The following is a 19,706-nucleotide window of genomic DNA, read 5'->3' as shown; positions in this document are numbered from 1 at the left end:
TCGACAAATCTATCGTCAGTTGCTATTGTCTGTAAGTGATTTCTTTCTGTAATTTAAGTCTCAAGCTAGCTGTAGTCATCCTTTTGATCAATCATTACCTGTAATATTATCCTCACTATATTCTTTTCTGTGGTATTATGCAGGATGAAGATGTATGAAATGAGAAAAGGTGGACGCTATGGCATTGGGTTCATTGACCCAAACACCGTTAATGAATACACATGGAAAATAAACAAGCATCATGAAAAGCAGGTAGAGGACAGCATGCTAGAGTTCTTGAAGCGCTTCAAATACAATGAAGATATACTACTTCCTTACAACTTCGAGTGAGTCACACTTTCTTGTACTACAAATTCTCTGTTTTTGCCTACTAGCTAGCTACATGTTTTTGCTTACATATGCCCGCTTAATTAAGACATGCAAACGTGTGTGCATGCAGATTTCACTGGATCTTGTGTATCATTAAAGTTGACGCCGGAACAGTTGAAATACTGGACTCACTACTCAAACAAAATAAAGACTATAACATCTTGTTTGGGATAGTCAACAGGTAATTTCAATCATTATTAACTATATATCTCGGCCTATTTAGTTCGTCATTTCATGATATGAACTATTTAATAACCCCTTTATTCATTTTCTTTGTCGGCGGGCAGGGCTTGGGCAAGGTTCATCACCGTCACGAAAGGCGAATGGAAAAAACAGCTGAAATGGTTTCGACCCAAGGTAAGTAATTAAGTAGTACTAGCTAGCTAGCTAGCTGCCATCTGTTTAATTATCATGCTTGATTAATTATTATCTGATCAAATTAAATTCCATTCTCGTAAAGGCCCTGAAGCAGGCGCAGGGGACTGATCTGTGTGCATTCTGCGTTTGCGAGAACATTCGCATGATGGCGTCCGAAAGGAGCAGATCTCAAAGACAGGCATGGGTACGCTTGTCAGAACACTATTCACAATTTTTACACCATTATCGATATCTAGTCACACAACTAATACACATGCATATTGATCTCCTTCTTAACAGTTCACAGAGGTGCGGGACAAGCTCCTAGAAACGGAGCGCGTAGAAGCATTTTAAGAGGAAATAGCGGGATTTTTGTTCGACCAGGTCATAAACCCGAAGGGAGAATACTATTACCCGCTACCGCCCCCATCGACCAGGTCATGAAACCACTTCCAATTGTCATCGTGCTCCGAAGGCACCAATTAGGCTAATGCCACTGGCTCCGAAGGCAACACGTATATGTAGGAGAAATTATATATAGCTATACATGTGTGTATGTGTGAATTAATATGGTGGTTTGTGAGACATTGATGATATATATATGATTGGTTCTACTAGAAATTCTATTTATATATATATGCATAACGTGTACAATATGTAGTATCGTAAAATACCAGCAAACGAAAAAGAATTAAAATGGAAAACACAAAATTAAATGAAAAAAAAAATCGTAAAACCAAAAACCCCCCAAACATTTTAGTACCGGTTGGTGTTACCAACCGGTACTAAAGGGCTCCCGGCCCCCGGAGCTGGCTCGTGCCACGTGGTTGCCCTTTAGCACCGGTTCGTGCTGAACCGATACTAAAGAGGGGGGGGGGGGCTTTAGTGCCCACACTTTAGTGCCGGTTATGGAACCGGCACTAAAGGGCCTTACGAACCGGTGCTATTGCCCGGTTCTGCACTAGTGGATGGATGTATAGCCACACAAGAAATATCGGATCTGGGATGATGATATATATGATAGATTTGGGGTACCATCAATTTAAGAGAAGCTTGTCCAACATCGTCTGAAGTGGTTTGGGCATATACAACACAAGCCTCAAGAAGGTCCAATGCTTAGGGGATGGCTACAGGGTGTTGATAATGTCAAAAAAGGTCGGGGTAGACCAAACTTGACCTGGAAGAAGTCCGTAAAGGGACATCTGATGGACTGGAATATCACCAAAGAACTAGCCATTAATAGGGGTGCGTGGAAGTTAGCTATCTGCGTGCTAGAACCATGAGTTATTTTCGAGATATTATGGCTTTCAGACCTTCAGACGCAGGAGCTCTCTGACCTCTTAGAACAAGAAGCCTATCCCCTCTTGCCGCCTCTCCGGGGTGCGCCAGGGGCTAACCCTAGCGCCACCAAGAGCCGCAATCCATCGCTTACTCCCCCTCCATCAGTGCGGCTGGCATAGGCCACACTGGCAGTAGGCACAACATCATAGGGGCCTGGGCATTGGACGCGGCGGCGACCACTGGATCTACTGGGGCGGGGCCAGGGGAGGGCGCGTGCATCGGCCAGGGCGGCGTTCCTAGCCGTGCAGCGGCGACACTCGCCTCTGTCTTCCACGGGAGCTCGCGTGCTTCCCTGGCGATGGTTGGTAGCCATGTGCAGTGGATCTGGTCCAGACACCGAGATCCGTCATCGCTATGGCCCATTGCTGGCCGACGGCGTGTACACGGGTTGGCGAGGAATGTTGGTTCCCTGTCGGTGTTCCGGCGGCTACGCGTGGTATCACGGTGTAGCTCAGCATGGATCCGGTCAACTGTTGTTTCGGAGTGGCGCGATTGCCAGTGAAAACCTCTTCGACTTCGGTCATGAGTCATGACCGACGATGGCAGTGTCTTGGGCGTCGTCTCCTTGTCGAAGGCATCATCAGTTGCATTCGTCGCCACTTTGTTTCGCCTGCTCCGTGGGAAACCATAGATCCGGGTAACCGAGGTCGGATGATGGATTGATGGCGGTGCCTTCGGGGCCATTATCCCTCTTGGGGGCATCGTTATGGAGTAGGTGCTTGCTGGCGAGAACTTAAGTAGGAGAGATGTTCCATCTACCACATCGGCGACGGCAGGTCTCAGCGACGTGGTGCAGCCGAGGCTCAGCGGTGGACGCATGTTGATGGGTGTGCGTAGGAGGATGGGGCTTCCTGGCTTCGATGGCAGAAAGGCCCGGCAAGGTGAATACATTGATCCGACGGCAAAATGGTAATCAATACTAGAATTTGATAGGAGATGATTGTTAAAAATATCACCGAGCTACTAGTAATAGTATCTGTTGGAAGTGAAGAATAATATGGTAGCGGGCAAACAAGAACAAGATAACCGAGGAGCACGCACAAGAAAGGAAAACTGAAGCGACTACGGTACTTGTTCATGGAAAGCAAAGACAGAACAACTTGCAGTTGATACAACGCTGAGACGTCGCTGAATACTTATCTCGGAGCAAGGGTGTGCATCTGTCATTATTGATGGGACAGAGCATAGGGTCTGTATGGCTTGGTTGTGAACGCTCATTAGCCATTCTGAAAAAAACACAAATGTAGGGAGCTTCTTCCCCAAAGGCCCAGTAGCCTAGCCGCCGCCTCCCGTACCTTCCTCAACCTCTCCTGCCCCACCGCTGTTGGAGGAAGCCGACGGGCAAAGCTTGCCTTGGTGGATGGCAGCGGCTAGGCGCGCACCTCCCGTGGCGAGTGCGATGTCCCTGAGCAGCACGCTTTCTCAGGGAGTGTGCGCAGACTCTGAGGTGGCAGCCTTCGACTGTTCCGGTGGCAGCTTTGCTCGCCGGGACGGTGAGATGGTCCGGTGCGATGGGCTATGGGGCGGCCCGACATGTTTGGGATTTGGGCTGCTGCGTCCAGATCGGCCGGCGGCGGCAGCCATTAGCCTGTTGCTTGGCGCACATACTTTTCAAATGTAGCGCCCCAACGCCCACCCACAGCCACCAAGTGACAAGAAAACTGGATAGGCACGGGTAAAAGATACATAGGCAAGTGCTCATTTTCAGAAAGCTTGAACATACAAGTAATTGTCAGACTTAAGAAGCAAAGTACCAAGTTCTTCAATCCCAAGGTCAGACCACATACCCAACTTGTCACTTAAAATGTTAGATACAAATACGCGTAGGTTAGAGTTATATGGATATACTACATTAATTAACACAAGGAACATACAATCATCACAAGGATGAAAAGCGACACATCCTAAGTTGTGTTTGGCATTTAGGTGGATTAACCTAATAATGCTTTAATTTTCCAACCAACTCTTGCTTATTTTTTCGTTTGGCTAACACCGTATATTTTTTGCTTTTAGTACCATTTTCTGATAGCAGGTTACATAATACATTGAGCAGTGTAACAACCGCAAAGCATGGACGGGCAAACTTACTTATTGTAAACAAATGAACACAAAACAAATGACAGATACAACAAAACATGAAGAAGTGACCGGTGATATTTCCAACCATTTGGTTTTATCACTGATATGCAGTGTACCTTGTCGGCACCAATATCAGCGGCGTCTTCTTTCGAATGGTCAGAGCGCCTTCCTCCTCCATGCTTAAATCCTCAATATTCATTCCAGGTGGAAGCTCCCAGTTGAAGCAGTAAAGCATGTTGGCCAGGATGAATTCTACATTGGCCACACCCATGTCCATTCCTAGGCAGATGCGCCGTCCCGAGCCAAAGGGCAAAAGCTCGAAATGTGCCCCACTGAAGTCTATATCCGTGTCCTCAAAACGTTCAGGGTAAAACTCCTCCGGGTCCTTCCAAACATTGAGATCCCTAGCAATAGCCCATGCATTTACGATAACCCTTGTCTTAGCTGGGATTTCGTATCCTGCAATCTGAATCTTCCGTAAGGTCTCCCTTGGAACCAGCAAAGCCGCCGGGATACGCAGCCGTAGGGTCTCCTTGACAACCATTCTCAAGTAGTTTAGCTTGGACATGTCTTCGTTTTGCACCCTCTCTTTCTTCCCTACCTCAGTTCTGATTTCTTCTTGTACCTTCTTGAGCACCCTTGGGTGCCGACACTACCGGACTCGCGGGCTATGCCTACGGCCCAGGGCCGTCGGCATAGGTCCTTTGCCGTCGGCATAGATCTATGCCTACGGCCGCCGTCGGCATATCCCCGTCGGCGTAGATCACGTCAGCGTAGATGTGTCAGACCGTCGGCGTAGTATAGCCGTCGGCATAGGTGCATATGCCGATGGCCGTGGGATAGCCGTCGGCGTTGTTTTCCGTCTGACGGCAACGGACGGCGCTGTCAACAGCGCGATTCAGGAGACGACACGTGGCGCAGGTATGCCGACGGCTTGGCCGTCGGCATAGATGGAAATCTATGCCGACGACCTAGCCGTCGGCATACCTGCGCCACGTGTCGTCCCCCGGCTTCTCCTGGCGGCAGGGCTATGCCTACAGCAAAGCCGTCGGCATAGATGGAAATCTATGCCGACGACTTTGCCATAGGCATATGTCTGCCATGTGGCAGCTCCTTGTTTCTCCTGGCAGCAGGGCTATGCCTACGGCAAAGCCGTCGGCATAGTTTGCCACATGGCAAGCCCTGGTAACTCCTGGGCGTATATATGCCGACGGCTTTGCCGTAGGCATAGTTTTTTTTTGTTTTTTTTATTTTCCCTGTTTTCTCTTTTCCAATTCATTTGACAGCATTTCAAAACAGAACAATATGAAATTATGCAGAAATATGACAATTCATCATGTGAACATACTCAAGTTCATCTAAACATACTCAAGTTCACCATCATCATCTAAACATACTCAAGTTCATCACATCATCTAAAGATCATCACCAATGGAAGTTCATGAACATAAAAGTAGTGCAAGACATGAAACATGATAAAAGTAGGAATATGAAAGGCATGGCACGATGGCCACATGCACGGAATCATCAAGCAAGAGCACCCCCGCCAAAACCACCACCTCCGCCATAACCACCACCACCTCCGCCAAAAGCACCACCTCCGCCAAAACCACCACCACCACCTCCGCCAAAACCGTCATCGCGACCACCACCAATCTGCCAGATCGGAGTGACTAGGGTCGACGGAGCAGGAGTCGAGCCACCAGTCCCCTACATGTTTCAGAAAAGATTCTAATGGTAAATATGATATGATAGTGTTTCATGAACGAGAACTAGTTTGCTAGTATTTAGGCAAATGTACTAACTGAACCATCACTGCCTAGTGCCACCCATTCATCGAACGTGGGCACATGTGGGGGTTCTCCCGCAGGTGGTGGTGGGGGTCCCATTTGTGGTGGATCCGTGCGGTTAGTCCAAGACGCCAACATAGCCTGAATGTTAGTTAAACAAGCAAACTAGAAGATCAGAAGGAATGAAAGTGCAAAAATTTAGGTTGGTTTTAAGAGGGCAAAACTAACCGTCATCATCTGACGGTTGTAATCATCGTTTGCCTTCACTCGTTTCAAGTACTCCGGCACCTCGAGATTCCTATGCTCGACAAACTCCTTATATGCCTACATAATTTAGGTTGTTTCTAAGTGAGAAATGCTGAAAATAAACTGAGAATGCAAGATAGAAAAAGATAAAGAGGAAGTACTTACAGCATGCTGGCGGGCTAAAGGAGTCTGTGAACGCCCCGTACTCTCTAACTGGCTCGGGTTGCTAGCCCGAAGCCGTGTGTACGAGATCGAAGGAGTGATCAAGCCATCGAAACACGGATACCGGCCATTCTTCTTCCCTTGGATGGCCACCACCGCCGTGTCGTCGATCTGAGACTGGGCAACCTCAGCAACAGGAACATCCGGATGCAACTCCTGATAGTGATGAATGTAAGACCCCGGGTGCTCCTTGGTCTTGCCGTAGTACTGGCTCTCGCCCTCCTTGCGATGACTCCGCTCGCGGGCCAACTTCCACGACTCCATGTCTGAGAGCGGCCTCTTCAACTTGTCCTCCTACAACGTCAAATAGAAGTCAGCCATACATAAGAACATGATGTAAAGAAGAACAAAAATGCATCATGCACATAGATATACCTTCATGGCCTTGAACCCCCAGTGGTTCCTGTTTCCTTGGCCGTGTGTCCCGTCGTCTCCACGGTTAGCCCGGGCCTTGATGCTCTTGGCAGCAAACTCTGCATCGGCGCCGAGCCACCTATCCACCAAACTCGCCCATCCGTCATGCCTTCCATAGCACCAACGAGGAACAACCTATGCAAATTTTGGAAGCATGACATGTGAGCACGAAACATATAGTTGACTGCTTGAAACAATGAAAAGTTAGTAATAGTTACCATCATGAACTGCTCCTTGCTCAAGGTAAGTCGTAGCTTCTGCGCTTGAGTTTTGGGCATCTTTTGGTGCAGGTAGTAGTGGTAGTACTGCGAGACGGCAACCCATCGCACCTCGTACTGCAACTGACGAGCTTTCTTCTTCGCAGCCGCAAGCAAGACCACGTCGGCTCTGGCCTTGTGCTCGTCAAGAACTCTATAGAGTTGCTGCAATCATGCAAAAACCAGAAGCAAACAAGGCATGAGCTGAGTGATTCAATGATAAACTATGAACGAAACTGAAGACAAGTGATTCAGAAGAGAACTTACCCAAAATTTGGTGATCACGACCTTAGCGGTCGTCCCGTACTCCGCGTTGCTGCAAGCCTCGTAGTGGGCCCAGCTCGTGGCCAAAACCCGCTGCTGCGGGTCCCTGTCTGGCCGCAGGCAGAATAGGCCAGGCCAAAACTCCTTCAACATGACAGTGATAAGGCCGTTCGGTTTACGGCCCTTTCCGTGAAGGATCCAGTTTCTGCAAAAGAATCAAATGATTGCCATGTGTACAATAAGAAAATGTTGTCATGTGTTGAAAATATGATTGAGAGACACTTACTCTGTCCCCACAGGTTCAATGAGCCACTTGTGCTCCTCGATAGAAGGTGGTGTTGGTAGTCCGGCATTACCACGCAGCCACCCCTGCGAAGAACCCGGTGGCAAGTCACCCCACAACGCGGGATCAACCTCCCCTCCACCCTCCTCGGCCTCCTCCTCACCCTCCTCCTCGGCCTCCTCCTCCTCACCCTCCTCCTCGGCCTCCTCCTCCTCGCCATCAGGAACATACTCCTCCTCCTCAGACTCAGAAGGTGCCTCTGTATAGGAGGGCATCGAAGAAGACCCTCCTATTTCAGACACGGCCCGGAGTTTTTTGCCTCGGTTGCCTCCCCCCCACCTCCTCCTCCTCTAGGGGCTCTCCCCACACCGCCTCCTCCTCTAGGGTCTCCTCCCCCGACCCCTCCACCTCCCTGTGAGGTGTCATCCTCGCATAGTCGGGAGGGAACCTTGTGGGCTCGTCCACTCCGAGTAAGTCCTTTAAATTTACTGAGGAAACTAGCGCCGCTGGACTTGCCCATGATTATTAAACCTGCATTGAGAAGAGAATAAACAATTAGTAAGGATATCAATTAAACAAGCATACAGGAAAAACATTAATACCAGAAGAGCACATTAAGCATACTATTGTAATGATCATTAAAAGAACTTACATTTTCTAGAACCCATATGAATCATCACTATTGTAATCTATTTGTGGACCGGTCTCATCATCACTATCACGCATATCTTCTTCGTTGTCTGATGGAGGTGGAGGCTCTTCCTCATCGTCAGCGTCTTCATTTAACTTTTCAAGCATAATTATGTCTCTTTGATTCACAACTGCCTCACCATCAATCCGTGCATCGTCGTCGTTTGGGTCCAGGTCAACATAACCCAAGTCATCATCCTCGTTGTTTCGGACCACGTCATCATGTTCCTCTTGATAGAACACTCCCTCGTATGTCATGGGGTTTATGTTGTAGTAATCATCATCGTTCGGGTCCGGTAGCTTACCATGCGGCGACACCTTGAACACAACTTCCCAACCCTTTAGGTACTCTTTCTGGCATGGGTAAGGCAGATAATATACTTGTGTGGCCTGGGTAGCGGCGATAAATAGATCAGCTCCGGCATAGACGGTTGATGGTTTAACTTCAACTAAACCAACAGAAGGCGTATGTCTCAGACCCTTTTTGGGGTCGAACCATCGGCATTTGAACACAGTGAGACTTAGGTGTTCGCGGCCACGTTTGAATGTAAGCTCATATATTTTTCCTACCCTTCCGTAGTAATCTACTTCATTATCTCCTTCAGTGAAGACTCCGGTATTTATGGTTTTGGGATCAGGCCGACTATTCTGGTGCTCCTCTGTATGGAAGAGATACCCATTCAAATCATACTTTTCGCATGTCATGACGACAGGATCAAAACCCATGGAAACCCATCTCAATTCTTCATCCATTGATTCGGTCGGATCATTTCCCTACAAGTTTAATTGAAATTATAGGGTGCATGAGTTTAATTGAAATTATAGGGTGCATGAGTTTAATTGAAACACCTTATTGTGCAATGTGGGAACATGGTCCGGATAGTAGGCTGTCCTGAGGTCTGCCACCTCCTCTAGGATAACTGCCTCAGCTATGGAAGCTTCAATCTTAGCTTTGTTTCCACATTTCTGTCTCAGATGCTTGTTCTGTCTCTCAGGGCCGTACTGCCAACGATTCTGCACAGGGCCCCCCAACAATACCTCGTTCGGGAGGTGCAAAAGGAGATGTGTCATCGGAGTAAAGAAGCCTGGCGGGAAGATCTTCTCTAGCTTGCATATCAACTCCGGCGCCTTCTTATGCATTTCTTTTATCTTCTCAGGACATACTTCTTTAGCACAAAGCGTGCGGAAGAAATGGCTTCACTCCGCAAGCACACGCCAGACACGCTCGGGAACATAGCCCCGAACCATCACCGGCATAATCCGCTCAATCCATACATGATAGTCATGACTCTTGAGCCCGGTCACTCTGCCCGTTGAAAGATTGACCCCCTTACTTATATTCGACGCATAACCATCAGTGAACTTCACGACGTGTTTCAGCCACTTGAATGTCTCCATCTTATGATCCTTTTTAAGTACGAAGTCAGCATCTGGCTTGAACCAAGATTTTCGACTGCCTGTGGGAGGCTGCATGTGTAGACGTGGTCTATCGCAAATATTCTGTTGATCAACTCTAGCATTAACATTATCCTTTGTCTTATCAGGAATGTTGACGATCGTGTGAAAAAGGGACTCTGCGACATTCTTTTCGGTGTGCATCACGTCTATGTTGTATGGAAGTTTGAGGTCCTTAAAATAGGGAATCTGCGTGAAGGGGGTAATGTGAGTCCAGTTGCTACCCCCCCAGGGCCCCCGACCCGCCTAATCCTGTAGCGTTTGACCACGGGATCTAGCCCTTTGACTTTGCACGGACGGGATTTGACCAGTAGACCTCTCCACCCGGTTGTGTTAGGTCAGCCCATAGGAACACTTTGGAGCAACATCCGGGCCAGACCCACAGCAAGATCCCCTCTGTGTACACCCGACGCGTCCGTTTCCCCCCTCCAGGTGCTGGCGGTGGCGCCGTCCGTTAGGGGGGCCAAACCCCGGAGACGCGTGCCGCCTCTTCGGACATGCCACCACACCACCCCGCATGTATGAGGGCCCGGTGCGACGCTCCGGTGGCATTGCTACCCCCAGGGCCCCCGTCCCGCCTAGCCCTGTAGCATTTGACCACGGGATCTAGCCCTTTGACTTTGCACGGACGGGCTTTGACCAGCGGACCTCCCCACCCGGTTGTGTTAGGTCAGCCCATAGGAACACTTTGGAGCAACATCCGGGACAGACCCACAACAAGATCCCCTCCGTGTAGACCCGACGCGTCCGTTTCCCCCCTCCAAGTGCCGGCGGCGGCGCCGTCCGTGAGGGGGGGCACACCCCGGACACGCGTGCCGGGCGTTTGCAACCACCACAACACTTCCAAACTCGTGAGAGGCCGCCTACGCAAGATTTGGCGGCATGCTAGCCCCCGGAGGCCGCCGGCCACAGCCGTAGACGCGCGAAGGGCAATCCGCGTAGAGGGAATTTTTCGGATACTTCTCCATCACCAAAAATTATGAAAAAAATATTATCGTTCCTATAGCACATGTGCCCACGTCGTGCAAAAAAACTCATGATTTTATCGCGCTCCGAGTATTTAATAATATTCACGCCGCATCGTTACCGCAGAATGGCTACTACCGTGTCATCGCCGTCCGTGAGGGGGGGCACGCCCCGGAGACACGTGCTGCCTCTTCGGACATGCCACCACACCACCCCGCATGTATGAGGGCCCGGTGCGACGCTCCGGTGGCATTGCTACCCTCCCAGGGCCCCCGTCCCGCCTAACCTTGTAGCGTTTGACCAAGGGATCTAGCCCTTTGACTTTGCACGGACGGGATTTGACCAGTGGACCTCTCCACCCGGTTGTGTTAGGTCAGCCCATAGGAACACTTTGGAGCAACATCCGGGCCAGACCCACAGCAAGATCCCCTCCGTGTAGACCCGACGCGTCCGTTTCCCCCCTCCAAGTGCCGGCGGTGGCGCCGTCCGTGAGGGGGGGGCAAACCCCGGAGACGCGTGCCGCCTCTTCGGACATGCCACCACACCACCCCGCATGTATGAGGGCCCGGTGCGACGCTCCAGTGGCATTGCTACCCCCCCAGGGCCCCTGTCCTCCCTAACCCTAGAGCGGTTGACCACGAGATCTTGCCCTTTGACTTTCCACAGACAGGCTTTGAACAGTGGACCTCTCCACCCGGTTGTGTTAGGTCAGCTCAGAGGGACACCTGGGAGCAACATCCGGGCCAAACCGACAGCTACATCCCCTCCGTGTAGACCCGATGCGTCCGTTTCCCCCCTCCAGGTGCCGGCGGCGGCGCCGTCCGTGAGGGGGGCACACCCGGACACGCGTGCCGGGCGTTTGCAACCACCACAACACTTCCAAACACATGAGAGGCTGCCTACGCAAGATTTGGCGGCATGCTAGCCCCCGGAGGCCGCCGGCCACAGCCGTAGACGCGCCAAGGGCAATCCGCGTAGAGGGGATTTTTCGGATACTTCTCCATCACCAAAAATTATGAAAAAAAATATTATCGTTCCTATAGCACATGTGCACACGTCGTGCAAAAAAACTCATGATTTTATCGCGCTCCGAGTATTTAATAATATTCACGCCGCATCGTTACCATAGAATGGCTACTACCGTGTCATCGCCGTCCGTTAGGGGGGGCCACGCCCCGGAGACGTGTGCCGCCTCTTCGGACATGCCACCACACCACCCCGCAAGTATGAGGGCCCGGTGCGACGCTCCGGTGGCATTGCTACCCCCCCAGGGCCCCCGACCCGCCTAACCCTGTAGCGTTTGACCACGGGATCTAGCCCTTTGACTTTGCACGGACAGGATTTGACCAGTGGACCTATCCACCCGGTTGTGTTAGGTCAGCCCATAGGAACACTTTGGAGCAACATCCGGGCCAGAACCACAGCAAGATCCCCTCCGTGTAGACCCGACGCGTCCGTTTCCCCCCCTCCAGGTGCTGGCGGTGGCGCCGTCCGTGAGGGGGGCCAAACCCCGGAGACGCGTGCCGCCTCTTCGGACATGCCACCACACCACCCCGCATGTATGAGGGCCCGGTGCGACGCTCCGGTGGCATTGCTACCCCAGGGCCCCCGTCCCGCCTAGCCCTGTAGCGTTTGACCACGGGATCTAGCCCTTTGACTTTGCACGGACGGGCTTTGACCAGCGGACCTCCCCACCCGGTTGTGTTAGGTCAGCCCGTAGGAACACTTTGGAGCAACATCCTGGACAGACCCACAACAAGATCCCCTCCGTGTAGACCCGACGCGTCCGTTTCCCCCCTCCAAGTGCCGGCGGCGGCGCCGTTCGTGAGGGGGGGCACACCCCGGACACGCGTGCCGGGCGTTTGCAACCACCACAACACTTCCAAACTCGTGAGAGGCCGCCTACGCAAGATTTGGCGGCATGCTAGCCCCCGGAGGCCGCCGGCCACAGCCGTAGACGCGCGAAGGGCAATCCGCGTAGAGGGAATTTTTCGGATACTTCTCCATCACCAAAAATTATGAAAAAAATATTATCGTTCCTATAGCACATGTGCCCACGTCGTGCAAAAAAACTCATGATTTTATCGTGCTCCGAGTATTTAATAATATTCACGCCGCATCGTTACCGCAGAATGGCTACTACCGTGTCATCGCCGTCCGTGAGGGGGGCCATGCCCCGGAGACACGTGCCGCCTCTTCGGACATGCCACCACACCATCCCGCATGTTTGAGGGCTCGGTGCGACGCTCCGGTGGCATTGCTACCCTCCCAGGGCCCCCGTCCCGCCTAACCCTGTAGCATTTGACCAAGGGATCTAGCCCTTTGACTTTGCACGGACGGGATTTGACCAGTGGACCTCTCCACCCGGTTGTGTTAGGTCAGCCCATACGAACACTTTGGAGCAACATCCGGGCCAGACCCACAGCAAGATCCCCTCCGTGTAGACCCGACGCGTCCGTTTCCCCCCTCCAAGTGCCGGCGGTGGCGCTGTCCGTGAGGGGGGCCAAACCCCGGAGACGCGTGCCGCCTCTTCGGACATGCCACCACACCACCCCGCATGTATGAGGGCCCGGTGCGACGCTCCGGTGGCATTGCTACCCCCCAGGGCCCCTGTCCTGCCTAACCCTAGAGCGGTTGACCACGAGATCTTGCCCTTTGACTTTCCACGGACAGGCTTTGAACAGTGGACTCTCCACCCGGTTGTGTTAGGTCAGCTCAGAGGGACACCTGGGAGCAACATCCGGGCCAAACCGACAGCTACATCCCCTCCGTGTAGACGCGATGCGTCCATTTTCCCGCTCCAGGTGCCGGCGGCGGCGCCATCCGTTAGGGGGGCCACGCCCCTGAGATGCGTGCCGCCTCTTTGAACATGCCACAACACCACCTCGCATGTATGAGGGTCCGGTACGATGCTCCGGAGGCATTGCTACCCCCGCCCCCCAGGGCCCCCGTCCCGCCTAACCGTGGAGCGGTTGACCACGAGATCTAGCCTTTTGACTTCCCACGGACGGGCTTTGACCAGTGGACCTCTGCACCCGGTTGTGTCAGGTCACCCGTAGGGACACCCGGGAGCAACATCCGGGCCAAACCCACAGCTACATCCACCGTGTAGACCCGACGCGTCCGTTTCCCCCCTCCAGGTGCCGGCACCGTTCATGAGGGGGGCACACCGCGGACGTGAGGGGGGTCACACTCTGGAGACGGGTGTCGGGCGTTTGCAACTGCCACAAAACTTTTGTCGGCATAGTTGTTTTTGATTTTAATAAAATATAATGATCTATATTCAAAAGAACATGACCGCACATTATTAACGTGCTCGAAAAAATACAAACCATATATATATTCATAATATATGAAAAAAATACAAACTACATATATATTCATATGTATGTTTATATTTAACATGCTACATGTTAGTTTATATAATAATACATAAAAAAGCTTAAAAAATACATATGAAAAAAAAGCCTACCTATGCCGACGGCATAGCCGTCGGCATAGAGACGGCCAGGTTTTAGGCGGCGGGCGGCGTGCCGCGGATCGCTGACGTGGCAGGTATGCCGACGGCAGCCGTCGGCTTAGCTCATGGACGGTGCGCCGCGGATCTGTGACGTGGCATGACGATATATGCCGACGGCCGGCCGTCCAGGCCGTCGGCATAGATTTGACGACGTTAGCCGCTGGTCACGGGCGGGGTCGCCGGGCCCACGGGTATGCCGACGGCCTGGGTATGCCGATGGCTGCTGTCGCCATGTTCGCAGCTGGGCCGACGACATATGTATGCCGACGGGTGCCGTCGGCTTAGCTCGTGGTAGCCCGACGGCCAAGATACGCCGACGGCCAAGACATGGCTGTCGGCATAGCGCAAAGTAGGCCGATGGCAGCCGTCGGCATTGATTTGGCCGTCGGGGTAGGGCCAGTTTCCGGTAGTGCGAATTAGCTCCGCCATTGCCCAGTTTATTGTTATTGCACTAGTATCATTGCCAGCGACAAAAGTGTCCTGAAACATATGTATTCACGAGAGAAAAATATATTTGAGTACTAGTTGCACAAGAAGATGAACCAAATAATAATTCTTTTCTTTCCAAAAATGATTCGTATGATGAATCTTCTACAACAAATGATATAATTATTATTACCATGAGGATAGCCTTGACATGATCCTTAGTGATCTTATTGCGCTTCTTCCATAAGTCGATAAGTTCTTCCACTAGTGCTGATCCGCAATTGTCATCAAGTTTTTTTCTGGTGGGGTCTTCATTCACGTAATGCTCGATGACCTGTTCGAAGAATCCATCGAGCTTCTTAAAGATCCTTTGTCGGTGGGCCTTGATGCCCGTAACATGGTCAAAGAGGCATCCAGCGGCGTTGGCGAAGAAGTCCTCGGCAGAGAAGCTGCTCAGCATGTCCACGGCCTCGTTCATCACAGGGACCAATTGCCCCTTGAATTTCTCCGCAGCACGGTTTCCCCCAAAAACAAAAGAGCCAAAGATCCCATCCAACGTGGCAGAGATGTAGTCAGGAACCAGCACCGGTTTTGTCCCGATACTGGTGAGGTTCTTCACCAGCTTTTCTGCCTAATCATTGACATGTAGAAATTAATAGGAGTGCCACAGTTAGTCCCTATTAATTCTCAATATTTTCTTACCCATTGACTAATAATTTATGTTTAGTTCTCTACATGGCAAAAGCTCTAACTCTATGTACAGTACTGGCTAGTATTAATTCTGAAGAAAGCAACCGTACTTAACCATCAGATGTGAAAATCTGCAGCTTGGTTGAACATGAGATTAGTTTATTTTCCGCATTTAGTTGTGATAGTTTAAAACTATCTACCAAGGATGCATGTCTCACACATGCATTCTGTCAAATGGGCTCAAGGAACAAATGTAATCCATCGCACAACTATTAGGTAATTTTACTTAGGGACATGATACAAATGTAACTAACATGTGTCCCCTTGAAAAATTATAACACGTCACATCTCCAAAAAAAATCTTTTATTTTGTATTAAAAAAAGATTATAACAAAAGTTATACCATGAGTGGTTTGATTAAACTTTACGATCGAAATGTTGGAAGACTATAATTTTACTAACATATGTTTATAGTTGTCCTAAAAATAGACATATCCTTGAAAATTCTACGTTGGCAGTAGAGAAAAAATATCTAGTGCTGATAATTATGCCTAAAATAATCACACTCATAAATCTCCATAACTTTCCAGAGAGAAAGTTAAGTTATCTTCAAAATTACACCAACATGTACCAGAGAAGATAGATAATTAACTATATCGTTAACTAGTATATATTTATATTTGCGGATGGAAACAACCTCTAAAATTCGGCAGTACATGAAAATATATAATCATGGTCTTCATTTAAATTAATCACACATGATAGATCTTAATAATTTTCCTGCAAGAAAACCTTGATATAGCCATATACCATAAAGTATCAGAGACACTAAATCACTATAGACACACCTGCACAAATCAAAACTCCTAGATCATCACGAATGCATGCCTCAGGTTAGAAGCAAATTTGTATCTCTCCTATTTAATTTCTCTCTATTATCTAGAGTATCATGTCATTTTATATTTTTTACTTTCATTTTTAACTCTAGAATATGAACAAGCAGAAGCAATCAATGAAATACATTTCCACTTTAGATTTTCTTGGACATACTTTCATACAAGTAGAATCATATTTCTTCTGTGTCTCTTCAAGTACATATGTAAACAAACATCTAGTATCAATGAGCATCTGTTTCTTAGCGGACTAAGGACTTGTATTGCTAAGTTTTTTCACATTTAGTATTTATATAATAACTAATTGAGTACACATGCACAAGTCTGGGAGTAGCATATTTGTAGACCTAATGTTGCACAAAAGTATGTATTGTAAATAAATAAAAGCATATGGTCCATCTAAATAAACCGCAAACACTTGCAGATTTAATGGACCCTTTTGATACCACATACGAACAATCGGATGGCTCACCATCTTAGTTATGTGTACTGAGTTAATATCATGTACTATGAATATGCTAACTTGGTATAAATAATCTAGTAGCAGACACATCATCACAATTTTGAAGGCACAAACTGATCTAACATCAATTACAATTGGTCCATCAATTAGTTTCAATCCAAACTTCTAGTATGCATTATCAATATACCAATGTACAAGGTTGCTCTCAGCCGACAAAGTTTCTTATTAGCTGCTGTTGGTGTACATACAGGACAGTTTTTATTGTAATAAACTCCAGAAGGTATTTGTATTATTTTCAGTTTTCTAATATTATGGTATATAGATTCTTGAACCGTAGGACTGGAAGGCTTAACTTTAAATATTAAAACATTTCATGGAACCACTTTTTTAAGATGAGCACTGGTGTATTAAACATAGTTTGGATGGTGGATATAAAACCCAGTATTTATAATCTCATAATATTAGTGTCTATGTCACTCTTCATTTCTTAGTCACTCAAAAATTTCTTAGTGTCCATATAGTAATTCTTGGTGCACATATGTGTGCGAGTAACCCAGCTAACTGTCCTTGTTTTTCTATTACACTTCTGACAAATTTTATGTCGTGCATAAGTTCATATGGAAAATGTAGGATCGATCTATATAGTAGGAAGTATTTTTTGTGTGCGCTCCCACATGGGTGATAAGTTGATGACAAATATAAGATATCGATAAGATTTATTCGTTCATTCACAAAACTAAGCACGCATGTACCTGGGCATCGCGAGCATAGCAAGCGGCCTGCACGCGGCGCCTGCTGAGCAGCTCAAGGATGAAAAGCTTGCGCATCTCCTGGACGTACTCGCCGTATGGGGAGAAGATGACGTCCTTGTAGCCATATGACAGCAACCGTGGCCCTGCCGAGGGGGACCGGCCGGAGCAGTCGACGTTGTGGGTCTTGAGAGCCTCGTGTGCGGCCTCCGGCGAGGACAGCACCACCGTCTGGACCATGCCCAGCCGCAGCATCATCACCGGCCCGTGCCGCTTTGAGAGCGCCAACAGGCTCCGGTGGGCCAGTGGGCCGATCTGGTGCAGGTTGCCCAGGATGGGCAGCTGCCAGGGCCCTGGTGGCAGCCTAATGCTACCGGACCTGTTCCGGCTCCTGTGTAGGAGGAAGAGCAGGGAAACGAGTGGGAGGATTACTAGCAGAAGCTGCCATTGTTGGGGTAGGAGCTCTAGAAGCTGAGAAGCCAGCATTGTTCTAATCTTGCGTGATGTGTGGCTTTGGCTGAGGTCTCGGGTGGTTTAAATAGAAGGTTCCTAAGCCCATTCTTAGTTGGCGTTTTAAAGGACCTTTGTATCAGTTGGTCTTGGTCAAGTCATTTTAACCCCAATCATTGAAAGAAAAGAAAAAACATTGGTTGGCGAAGTAGAAGATGGCTTAAGACACCCATTAATGGAACCTGCCACAGTTCTGTTAAACAAAGAAGCAAAAAAAGACAGTAGCTAGCAAAGTAGTTAGAGGGGAGCGTAGTACTAATAAAATGTTTCAAGGACTTGTCACTTGTGCCGTCTTGATGTGATGATGCCCACATGCACAAGAAAACAAACAAACAACTAGTGTCGACTGAAACTGGCATTTTTAATTTGCACAATGCTTAAACCGAAGGTGCACATCTCAAAGAGGAAAAAAATTGAATGTAACAAATTCTTGCAAAGATGTTCAATGCTTAAAAGTTAACTCTTTAGGTACTATAAATTTTTCCTTACAAACACATATTTATTCAGCAAAATGGTTTTTAACTTTAGTTGAACCTGCTGGCATATAAAAAACTCAAATATTTGTGTGTATGTTTTTTTAGAGGGAGGTATATTGCAAAGATATCAATTACACACGGACTCTGCACCAACAAGATGTTACAAAGACAACTAGGATTCACACAGTCAAAGAAGAAAATAAAAAGAAAGGAAAAAGGAAAGGACCCGCCAAAGCGATCGCCTCCTCAACAGCAGCATAGATACCACCACTTAATACAACACACGAAAAATAAAGAATGTCACCAAAAGCAACGCCTCCAAGAAAGGAACAGTGCACAAGCACTGTCGTTGCCCGATGCAAGATCTTATGTTTTCATCCTGAAGAAAGTCCGCGCACTCAAAACAATTCCTTCAACAAGGCAATCGCCGGGCACAACCAATGACCAATGAAGGTCAGACCTTAGGTTTTCACCCAGTAAGCCACAACTCGACACCTGATCCAGATATTCTGAGCAAGATCTCCTGGGGCCATTTCGGAACTTGTCGATGGCTAGATCAAGTAGGATCTATATATCATGCAGGACGTTATCGTGATGCGAGAGAAGCATGATGACCACCACCTTAATAATCATGAAAGCAGGCTCGCACGCCGCCCCGATCCAGCCTGCCACCGCCAGGCCGGGTGCTTGCACCACCATGGTGCCTAGTAGCCAGCGCCGCCAGGCACCACCGCGCCAGCATCTAGGCACGTCCCAGAGTTGTCGATCCGTCCAAGCCCAACTAGGCCGCGTGAGATAGGCTCTCACGTCCATGGCCACACGGGCGCCCTGTCGTGGAGCAGCCATGCATCCATTGCCAATGTCGTCTCGCACTCGCCTTGAAAACCCACTGCTCCATGTAGCCGGATCACCACCAGATCACGATCTACCATCTCCATAGAATTATAGCACCTCCACGCGCGGGAATAGGCCCCTGTCTCGCCCCACCTGGCCCGCGATCCCATGTGCCCGATCCGATCTGGCGGTAAGATCGTCCGGCTCCCAGGACCGGCAGCCATCATCCTGCCACTGCGCAATGGGCCGCGAGGCAGCAGATCCCCGCCGCCCCCTTCACTGGCTACGCTCGGCTTTGCCCAGCGGCGGCCTCGGTGGCGACAAGAGGCAGTAGCAGTGGGAGGCGGCACGGGGCCTGATGACTACACTAATAGGAAAAGGCCTGCTAATGATGCACCTGTTTTGCCTACTA

At 49.3% G+C, this 19,706-nt stretch overlaps 1 protein-coding gene across 1 annotated transcript; it reads right to left on the bottom strand.

Moving 5' to 3' along the window:
• Positions 1–4,243: 4,243 nt before the first annotated feature.
• Positions 4,244–17,963, bottom strand: LOC125534714 (4-hydroxyphenylacetaldehyde oxime monooxygenase-like). Its single transcript, XM_048697855.2, has 4 exons — positions 17,478–17,963; positions 14,873–15,310; positions 14,664–14,733; positions 4,244–4,791 (listed from the first exon to the last, which is right to left on the bottom strand). Exons 1-4 carry the CDS (start codon positions 17,958–17,960, stop codon positions 4,244–4,246), a joined length of 1,539 nt encoding a protein of 512 aa, XP_048553812.1. The 5' UTR covers positions 17,961–17,963.
• Positions 17,964–19,706: the final 1,743 nt, after the last annotated feature.

The sequence above is a fragment of the Triticum urartu genome, chromosome 2A (genome assembly GCF_056163025.1).
Source record: "Triticum urartu cultivar PI428250 chromosome 2A, HENAU_Tu73, whole genome shotgun sequence".
NCBI classification, from domain to species: domain Eukaryota; kingdom Viridiplantae; phylum Streptophyta; class Magnoliopsida; order Poales; family Poaceae; genus Triticum; species Triticum urartu.
Note: the sequence above shows the minus strand (reverse complement) of the source record. Positions and strands in the feature narration are given on the sequence as shown.

Coding starts and splice junctions, on each gene's coding strand:
- LOC125534714 (XM_048697855.2), bottom strand. CDS start 17,960: ATGCTGGCTTCTCAGCTTCTAGAGCTCCTACCCCAACAATGGCAGCTT. Junction 15,311..17,477: donor GCTATGCTCGCGATGCCCAG/GTACATGCGTGC, acceptor GTCAATGATTAG/GCAGAAAAGCTGGTGAAGAA. Junction 14,734..14,872: donor ATGTCAAGGCTATCCTCATG/GTAATAATAATT, acceptor CATATGTTTCAG/GACACTTTTGTCGCTGGCAA.